This window comes from Camelina sativa, chromosome 20 (genome assembly GCF_000633955.1).
Source record: "Camelina sativa cultivar DH55 chromosome 20, Cs, whole genome shotgun sequence".
In the NCBI taxonomy this organism is placed as follows: Eukaryota; Viridiplantae; Streptophyta; class Magnoliopsida; order Brassicales; family Brassicaceae; genus Camelina; species Camelina sativa.
Window position 1 is genome coordinate 17396309 of NC_025704.1, and position 10285 is coordinate 17406593.

At 35.8% G+C, this 10285-nt stretch overlaps 1 protein-coding gene and 1 pseudogene across 1 annotated transcript; both read left to right on the top strand.

Moving 5' to 3' along the window:
* LOC104771068 (ent-kaurene oxidase, chloroplastic) lies at positions 5605-8114 on the top strand. The gene is made up of 7 exons (XM_010495542.2): positions 5605-5821; positions 5994-6154; positions 6364-6525; positions 6620-6760; positions 6845-7099; positions 7168-7524; positions 7625-8114. The coding sequence occupies exons 1-7, from the start codon at positions 5695-5697 to the stop codon at positions 7940-7942; spliced, it is 1521 nt and encodes a 506-aa protein (XP_010493844.1). The 5' UTR covers positions 5605-5694; the 3' UTR covers positions 7943-8114.
* Positions 8210-9793, top strand: LOC104772609 (annotated as a pseudogene).

Here is a 10285-nt window from a genome sequence, read left to right on the forward strand (position 1 = left end):
TCTCTCTGCAATCATTCTTCTCTCCCGCTTTTGATTTGAGTCCTAGGAAAATTATGTTGATTGAGTTATATCTCTGCACTTCTATCCGATAGTTTTTTTTTCTTCTGAAATCCTTCAGAATTCTACCTCATACCCTATGATTTTATTAGTCATGTTTTCTAACTAAAAAACCAAAAAAAAGTCTTCTAAAATCATTCAAAGTAGTATGTTTTAAAAAGTTGTGAAATTTTGAATAACAGGAGATTTAAAGTAGGTTTTATAAATTCTTGATTGAATAACAAGAGATTCTGAATTATTTTAAGAGATTTTATAGACATCTTAAGTTGAATAACACAGAATTTCATAAGATTTTAAAAAAAATCTCAATTGAATAACAAGTGATTTGAAGAAAACTGTAAAATCCTTTAAAATTTAAGTTCAATACCCCCCTCCAAATTACTTATGTGTACTTTTTCGTTATCTCTTTCTGATTTGTTCTTTGAATTTGACTACTCAAAATTGATGAAATTATCTAAGTTCTACTCATGAGATGTACATATTTTTTAAACAAGAATTAGATATCCACATTAATAATGTTTGAAATGATGAAACATTTTCTCATTTGAAACCTCTTGGAGAACTTGCTCTCGTGAAAACTCAAAAAATATGTGTAGGATTAACATTGGACATGGAGCCCACTAAAATATATCGGTCGGAGTGTTACAAGTTGTATTAGAGTTGAACCCAGATGAGTGTGGAGCCGAGTGGGTTCACACCGTTGGGAATGACGGTCTTGATGCACAACGAGGACGTTGCGATCTGTTAGTAGGGGTGAATTGTGACATTCCGATTTTAGGAACATGTAGAAAGGTTTAAAAGAATTGATTTGACCACCTATATCACCAAAATACACTTATCTTTTCGGTCAAAGGTCTTGAGAGAACTCCACAGCTAAGCATGCTTATGCTGGAGTAGTCTCAGGATGGGTGACATTCCGGGAAGTGACTGTTGGAACTGTACGAGTAAGAACAAAATACATGAAAAATCATGTGATGATTTATAGGGATGTTAACAAGTCTTTAAAACCTCTGGACGTAGCAAACCGGCAGTCAGATATGGATAAGCTTACAAACCTAGTGAAAGGACGTGAGGCCCATTAAAAAGTGGCCCATCGACTGAGATTAAACATGAGCCGACTAAAAAGTGTCTGTTGGGATGCTACAATATGTCACATTCTTTGGTGCATAGGCTTTTGAAATTGGTTTTGATTTTGCATGCATGTTGCTACTGTAACTATTGTGAGATATTTTTTAACAATGAAAATCGTGAAACCTCATAGACGCAATTAGATCAAAGATCAATTTTGAGTTATTAATTAGTTTGCTTCATAAAAAAAATATGTATTTGTATATATTTCAAATGAAATTTTGAAGAAGAGATTTTAGAATATGAAAACTCGTATGATGATTATATAAAATATTTTTATATTTCTATTAGGTTTTTAACCCATGCTACGCGTGGGTTTATTTGATATATTTTGGTGAAAATTATATCTGATTGATGATAGTTATGAAATATTATCTTATAAAAAACTTTAAATTACTATTAAGACCAAACTTTTTATTGCAGATACACAAAGATTTTAAAAAATATAAAAATCGATTGTAACATCAAATCTGATCAAAAGAATCATGGATTTAACTGGACGTCCAGGCGAGGCGGATCGGACATTCGAACTGGTAACATTGCATATACTAAATCATTTCTTTGACCACCAGACAAATGAAACATTTTTAGAATCATGAATTAATCTCGTTTTCTCATATTTAATTGACCGCCACCATCTATGTTTTTGTGCTTTTTTTCCATTGTTTTCTTACTCTTCATATTGTTTCTCATCATTTTTATTGTTAAATTTTCATTATTACTTTTACCGTCCGATTTTTCTTTATACGTTTCTTCTTCCTCCTCCTTGTCAACTTTCTCATATTTTTCCACTTAATTATCATTTACAACCTTTTTTAGACTACCGAATAACTTGTTAGACCAAAATTATTTCTTATTTTCTCATAAAATTTCATGGATCAGTATAGTCACCACATGCACTCAATTATTGATATTTTCACATGTATACTTACTCGATTTTAGATCCACATGTATTGAAACTTCTTGAACCAAAATCTTTAATACTACAAAATTACAAATTACTTGCAGAGAAAGTAATATGAACACATATATAGCTAATAAAAAATGTGTTTGTCATCGATCTTTAAACCTCAAAAATTAACTGCAGGCCCCATGTCCAATCTCAGTCCATGAGCCCATCTTTCTTAATGGGCCTCATGTCCTCTCACTAGGCCCGTGAGCCCATCCATATTTGACGGTCGGTTTGCTACGTCTGGGAGGCTTTAAAGACTTGTTACCATCCCTACAAATTACCACATGATATTTCCCTGTTTTTTGTCCTCACTTGCACAGTTCCGACAATCACTTCCCGGAAAGTCACCCATCATGAGACTACTCCAGCTCAAGCACGCTTAACTCTACAGTTCTCGCATGACCCTTGACCGAAAAGATAAGTGCACTTTTGTGACATAGGTGGCCAAATCAATTCGTTTAAACCTCTCCGCATGTCCTTGAAACCAAAGTGTCATAATTCACCCTCACTAACAAATCACAACGTCCTTGTTGCGCACCAATACCGTCTCCCCTGACGGTGTGAGCCCACTCGACTCCACACATGTCTGGGTTCGGCTCTGATATCACTTGTAACGCCCCGACAGCCACCTCTTAGTGGTCCCCATGTCCAATCCCAGTCCATGGGCCCACCTTTCTTAATGTGCATCATGTCCTCTCACTAGGCTCGTGAGTCCATCCATATCCGACGGTCAGTTTGCTACGTCCGGGAGGCTTTAAAGACTTGTTACCGTCCCTGCAAATCACCACATGATTTTTTCCTGTTTTTTGTCCTCACTCGCACAGTTCCGACAATCACTTCCCGGAAGGTCATTCATCCTGAGACTACTCCAGCTCAAGCAGGCTTAACTCTGGAGTTCTCTCAGGATCCTTACCCGAAAAGATAAGTGCACTTTGGTGACATACGTGGCCAAACCAATTCTTTTAAACCTTTCCGCATGTCCTTGAAACCGGGGTGTCACAATTCACCCCCACTAACAGATCGCAACGTCCTCATTGCGCACCAAGACCGTCACCCCCGACGGTGTGAGCCCCCTCGACTCCACACATGTCTGGGTTCTGCTCTGATACCACTTGTAACGCCCCAACCGCCACCTCTTAGTGCGCCCCATGTCCAATCCCAGTCCATGGGCCCACCTTCCTTATTGAGCCTCACGTCCTCTCTCACTAGGCCCGTGAGCCCATCCATATCCAACGGTCGGCTTACTACGTCCGTGAGGCTTTAAAAACTTGTTACCGTCCCTAAAAATCACTACATGATATTTCCCTGTGTTTTGTCCTCACTCGCACAGTTCCAACAATCACTTTCCGGAAGGTCACCCATCCTGAGACTACTCCAGCTCAAGCACGCTTAACTCTGAAGTTCTCTTAGGACCCTTGACCGAAAAGATAAGTGCACTTTGGTGACATAGTTGGCCAAATCAATTCTTTTAAACCTCTCCACATGTCCCTGAAATCAGGGTGTCACTTTAACTCAAACATCACCAAATCAAGGTCTTGCGACGTCAATCCTTCTTCCTTAGACCTAAAAATAAAAAATGTACTGAACCAATATAAAATCACCTATAAAATCATACACAAAAACATATTTTACAGCTCATAAGAGATGTAAAGCACAAAGAGAAATAAATAAGATATTTTCAAGATACTAAAAAACTAAATATATAATAGAGTTTAACAAAAAAATACAGATGAGACATGTAAACATACTGAAACAAATAAATATATAATAGATCAAATATTTTATACTTAAATTTTTAACTTTTAATAGAGTTTAAAAATTTCTAATATTTTAAAATTTAGATGTAATTTAAATATTTATAACATTTTTGATTTTTAGAGTAAAATATTAATGATACTTAAACTTCTGATAGAGTTTAAATACTTATAATATTTTAAACTTTCTATCACAAAAACATGTTTACAGCTCATAAGAGATGTAAAGCACAAAGAAAGATAAATAAGATATTTTCAAGATATTAAAAAATCAATTATATAATAGAGTTTAATAAAAAATACAAATGAGATATGTAAAGCATACTGAAACAAATAAATAAATATATAATAGATCAAATATTTTATACTTAAATTTTAATTTTTAATAGAGTTTAAATATTTATAATATTTTAAAATTTAGATGTAGTTTAAATATTTATAACATTTTTAATTTTTTAGAGTAAAATATTAATGATACTTAAACTTTTTATAGAGTTTAAATATTTATAATATTTTAAACTTTCTATGGGGGTATTTATAATGTTTTTAAATATTTTTTAAAGTTTAAATATTTATAATATTTTTGAACCTTTTAAAAGTTTCATTAATTATAATATTTTAAAGTTTTTAAATTTGTACGCCTGATAAATCAATCTTGATGTTCATTTGTAGTAGGAAACATATTAATCTTATTTATAGTGGTTCTCAGCTAATGTCTAAAATTTTTATAGCCAATATGGGACATTGTACATATACTTATTTATAATATAAAATTTTACATAATTTTAAAAATATTAAATATTGAGATGTTTGTTCGATTGGTTGTTTTAAAAATCCTAATATAGAAAATTCTGTAAATTTTTAAAATGATAAATCAGTGACATGTCGAATCCCGATAGATTATTTAAAATCTTATGTGGACGCCGTAAGGAGCTTATAGCTCTAACTTTTATTTGTATAGATAATTATAATATTTTAAACTTTTAAAAATTTTAAATTTGGGTGCATGATAAATCAAGTTTACTGCTCATTCGTAGTTGAAATCATATTAGTCTTATTTATAATGGTTTTCAGCCATTATCTAAAAAATTTTGTAGCCGATATGGGACGTACATATATTTATAAATATTTTAATATAAAAATTTTACATAATTTAAAAAATGTTAAATATTGAGATGTCTGGTCTTAATTGGTTATTTAAAAAATCTAAATATATAAAATTTTAGAAAATTTTAAAAATGTTAATTATTAACATGTCTAATCCCTATTGGTTGTTTTAAATCCATAAGAACTTACTTTTATTTAGTATAAATTTAATAAAAAAAACTTAAGCTAGTTATCCACTTTTTCTATACCATAACTATTTTCTTAATTTCTCTCAATAGTTTGATTATTTGTTATTTTTACCATTTTATTTATGTGTTATCTATTTTAAACTTTCTTGATTAGAATATATATCCTTCCTTTACTATTATATTTGCTTAATTAAAATGATACCTATAAATTATGGATATTTTCTCCTTTTGTACTTTATGAGTCTATGACATTAATTTAATCATACCGTGTCACTCGTTTAAAATTTAGAAATTTTGTTGTCATAAGAAGATAACCTAAAAACTGATGCAGCATGAGGAGGATCATAGAACGGATAGATTTTGATAAAATCCAAACAAAATAAACTTCCCAAATGCCAATAAAGAGGAAAAATCCAATCTTTACCTTCTCTTCACTATACAAAATGAGTGCTTTACTTCATCATTGTCTTCCCTTAAATAACATCAACACACCAATCGTTCTCCCTCCATGGCCTTCTTCTCCATCCTCCTTGGTTTTGTTGTCTCCTCCTTCATCTTCATCATCTTCTTCAAGAAACTACTCTCCTTCACCAGAAAGAACATGTCTGAAGTTTCTACTCTCCCTTCTGTTCCAGGTTTGTTATTTTTCCCCCCGATTTTAAGTTATCTGGGTTTTGTGATTCATGGGTTTGGGTCTTTGATTGTTTAACTCACTAAAGTTTGAGACTTTGTTTGATTTATGTGATTAAGGAAGGATCACTCAAAAATTGGAACTTTAAGAGCTTTATTGTTGTTTTATCTATGCAGTTGTGCCAGGGTTTCCGGTTATTGGGAACTTGCTGGAACTAAAAGAGAAGAAACCTCACAAGACTTTTACTAGATGGTCAGAGGTTTATGGTCCTATTTACTCTATAAAGATGGGTTCTTCCTCTCTTATAGTTCTCAATTCAACTGAGACTGCCAAAGAGGTTAGCTTTATAGGTTTGATTGATAGGTGTGGAACCTGTTTACTGATATAAGCTTAACACGACTTATAATGATTTAGAGGTCCCCTATTTCTTGTTTATATGATACTAATCTGAAATGATTTTGCTTATGTGGAAATCGGAGTTGATGCACTCTCTGATCATTGGAAGAGTTGGATGATAGGGTGATCTTTGTGTGGTTTTGTTTTCAGGCCATGGTTACTCGGTTTTCATCCATTTCAACAAGGAAGTTGTCAAAAGCGTTGACGGTCCTCACTTGTGACAAGTCTATGGTTGCTACAAGTGATTATGATGATTTCCACAAATTGGTGAAACGGTGTATCTTAAATGGCCTTTTGGGTGCTAATGCACAGGTTAAATCACAGTTCATTCATCCTGCTGCTTCTCCTCGGTATACTTTTGTAGCAAACTGAATCAAGGTCTGTATTGTGTTGATTTTTTTTGCAGAAACGAAAAAGACACTACAGAGATACCCTCATCGAAAATGTGTCTTCCAAGTTGCATGCCCACACGAGGGACTATCCACAAGAACCTGTAAACTTCAGGGCTATATTCGAGCATGAGCTTTTCGGAGTGGCCTTGAAGCAAGTGAGTATTTGTTCAGAAAACTCACTTTACTATTATTTGTGAGGTCATAAGAAGATATGAAAGTTGGTGTTTTTTTTTCAACAGGCCTTTGGGAAAGATGTAGAGTCCATTTACGTTAAGGAACTCGGTGTGACTTTGTCTAGAGACGAGATCTTCAAGATTTTAGTGCATGACATGATGGAGGGTGCAATTGATGTTGATTGGAGAGACTTCTTCCCATACTTAAAATGGATTCCGAATAAAAGTTTCGAAACAAGAATCCAGCAAATGCATAAACGTAGACTCGCTGTGATGAATGCTCTTATTCAAGATCGACTGAAGCAGAATGAATCTGAAACGGTATGTTTTGTTCAACTGTTGTCCTTTATTTTACTCACTCCTATGATCTGATCCCTACTCACAAACAGGATCATGATTGCTATCTAAACTACTTGATGTCGGAAGCCAAAACACTAACCATGGAGCAAATTGCAATCTTGGTTTGGGAGACGATCATCGAGACAGCTGACACTACTTTGGTCACAACTGAATGGGCGATCTATGAGCTTGCAAAGCATCCAAGTGTCCAAGATCGTCTGTGTAAAGAAATCCAAAATGTCTGCGGAGGAGAAACTATCAAAGAAGAGCAATTACCTCAAGTTCCTTATCTCAATGGAGTCTTCCATGAAACTCTTAGGAAGTACAGTCCGGCTCCTCTAGTTCCCATTCGCTATGCCCACGAGGATACCCAAATCGGAGGCTATCATGTCCCTGCAGGAAGTGAGGTAAATTCTCATCTTCACTAGGAGTGAGCAAAAAAGTCTTGTATACCTATTACATTTGAAGTTCATTTACAAAGTCTAGTTTTGGAATCTTGATGTGTAGATAGCAATAAACATATATGGATGCAACATAGACAAGAAGCGTTGGGAGAGACCAGAGGAATGGTTGCCAGAGAGGTTTCTAGATAATGGAAAATACGAATCGTCGGATCTTCACAAGACAATGGCGTTTGGAGCAGGAAAGAGGGTTTGCGCTGGTGCACTTCAAGCATCTCTCATGGCAGGCATTGCCATTGGGAGATTAGTTCAAGAATTTGAATGGAAGCTTAGAGATGGCGAGGAAGAGAATGTGGATACCTATGGCTTGACCTCTCAGAAGCTCTATCCTCTCATGGCTATTATCAACCCAAGACGTTCTTAGGAAACGATGCTCTTCTTTCTTTTATTAGCTTTACTTTTGTCTTTCGAATGGAATGATCTGTCTAAATATCGTTCTACCCTTTTGGGCTGTGGACTTTTTTTTTTTTTTTTTTTTTTTTTNTCACTGGTTTGAGTTGGGATGTTGATGCAGTTAATGGTATTAGTACAAACTATTAAGATGTTATATACAATATACAAATATACAATAGATTGGAGATGTCATGGGTTTGATAGTAACGGCTCAAATCTAGTGGATGACTTCACCTAAAGTTTTCAAACACTCTCTATAAAAGTTTTCAAATTTGTATTATCAAAAAAAGTTTCGAAATTCGTAACATTTTGTTACGTTTACCAGTCAAACTCGGTTGCCGAAATTTCCCCGGCAAAAACCTCAACCAACCAAAACTTTCTAGAATGACTCTTTTACCCTCACTCATTCTCGTCTTCTTCCTCACCTCAATACCTGTATCTGTCTTTTCCCAAATCAACGACCGGTCAACGCTTCTAAACCTGAAAAGCGTTCTCAGCGACCCACCGTCTCTCCGACTATGGAACGACACATCTTCACCGTGCAACTGGCCGGAGATCACTTGCACCGCTGGAAACGTCACCGAGATAAATTTCCAGAACCAGAACTTCACCGGGACAGTTCCGCCGACGATTTGCGATTTCCCGAAACTCAAATACCTAAATTTGTCGTTTAATTACTTCTCCGGTGAGTTTCCAACGATTCTTTACAACTGCACGAAGCTTCAGTACCTCGATCTCTCTCAGAACTACTTCAACGGCTCGCTCCCCGACGACATCAACCGTCTCTCACCGGAACTTAAGTATCTCGATCTCGCGGCTAACTCCTTCGCCGGAGATATCCCAAAAAACATCGGAAGGCTCTCGAAGCTCAAGGTATTGAATCTGTACATGAGCGAATACGACGGAACGTTTCCGTCGGAGATCGGAGACTTGTCCGAGCTGGAAGAGCTTCGGTTAGCGTTGAACGATAAGTTTACACCGGCGAAGCTTCCGACGGAGTTTGGGAAACTGAAGAAACTCAAGTACATGTGGTTATCGGAGATGAATATGATCGGAGAAATCTCAGCGGTTGATTTTGCAAACATGACGGATCTAATCCATGTTGACTTATCGGTCAACAATATAACGGGTCGGATCCCAGACGGTTTATTCGGGTTGAAGAATCTCACTGAGCTTTATCTCTTCGATAATGATCTAACCGGAGAGATCCCCAAATCTATCTCGGCTCTTAACTTGGTAATGCTTGATCTCTCTGCTAATATTTTAATCGGTTCGATTCCGGTATCAATCGGAAATCTAAAGAAATTAGAGGTTTTGAACTTGTATTACAACGAGTTAACCGGAGAAAAATCCCACCGATTATTGGGAAATTATCGGAATTAAAGGACTTTAAGATCTTCAGGAACAAGTTAACCGGAGCAATACCGACAGATATTGGGTTCAATTCACAGCTGGAGCGGTTCGAAGTTTCGGAGAATCAGTTAACCGGGAAGTTACCGAAGAATTTGTGTAAAGGAGGTAAGCTTCTAGGTGTGGTTGTGTATACGAACAATCTTACCGGAGAAATCCCGGAGTCGCTCGGAGATTGTGGGACGCTCTTGACGGTTCAGTTACAAAATAATGGTTTCTCTGGCTCAATTACTGTATTAAACAACCTTCGCAACCTTAACTCAATAGACATTTCCAACAACATATTCAAAAGTCAAGTTCCGGGCTGGTTATGGATGCTACCAAATCTGACCTACGTGAATCTTTCCAACAACACTTTCACCAGTTTCGAAAGATTAACGAAATCTACTTTGCAGTCGTCATCTATGAGTAACTTGTTTGGCTCCAACAACAATTTCACCGGAAGGATTCTATCTTTCATATGTGCGCTGCGCTCTCTAGTCATTCTTGATCTATCTACCAACAAATTTAATGGTTCAATCCCTCGTTGCGTGGGAAATTTTAGTACACTTAAAGTTCTAAATCTTAGAAAGAATCATCTTAGTGGAAGTGTTCCAGAGAATATATCTGCAAGTGTAACATCGCTTGACATTGGTCATAACCAACTAGAGGGAAAGCTTCCAAAATCTTTGGTCCGTGTCTCTTCTCTTGAAGTTCTCAATGTGGAGAGCAACATAATCAATGACACGTTTCCTTTTTGGTTGGCTTCTCTTAAAGAACTACAAGTTCTTGTCCTTCGCTCCAATGCATTCCATGGATCGATACATCAAACGAGGTTTTCTAAGTTGCGAATCATCGACATATCCCGTAATCACTTCAATGCAACTTTGCCACTAGATTTTTTTTTGTCAATTGGACTGCAATG

Coding starts and splice junctions, on each gene's coding strand:
- LOC104771068 (XM_010495542.2), top strand. CDS start 5,695: ATGGCCTTCTTCTCCATCCTCCTTGGTTTTGTTGTCTCCTCCTTCATC. Junction 6,761..6,844: donor TCGGAGTGGCCTTGAAGCAA/GTGAGTATTTGT, acceptor TTTTTTCAACAG/GCCTTTGGGAAAGATGTAGA. Junction 7,100..7,167: donor AGCAGAATGAATCTGAAACG/GTATGTTTTGTT, acceptor ACTCACAAACAG/GATCATGATTGCTATCTAAA.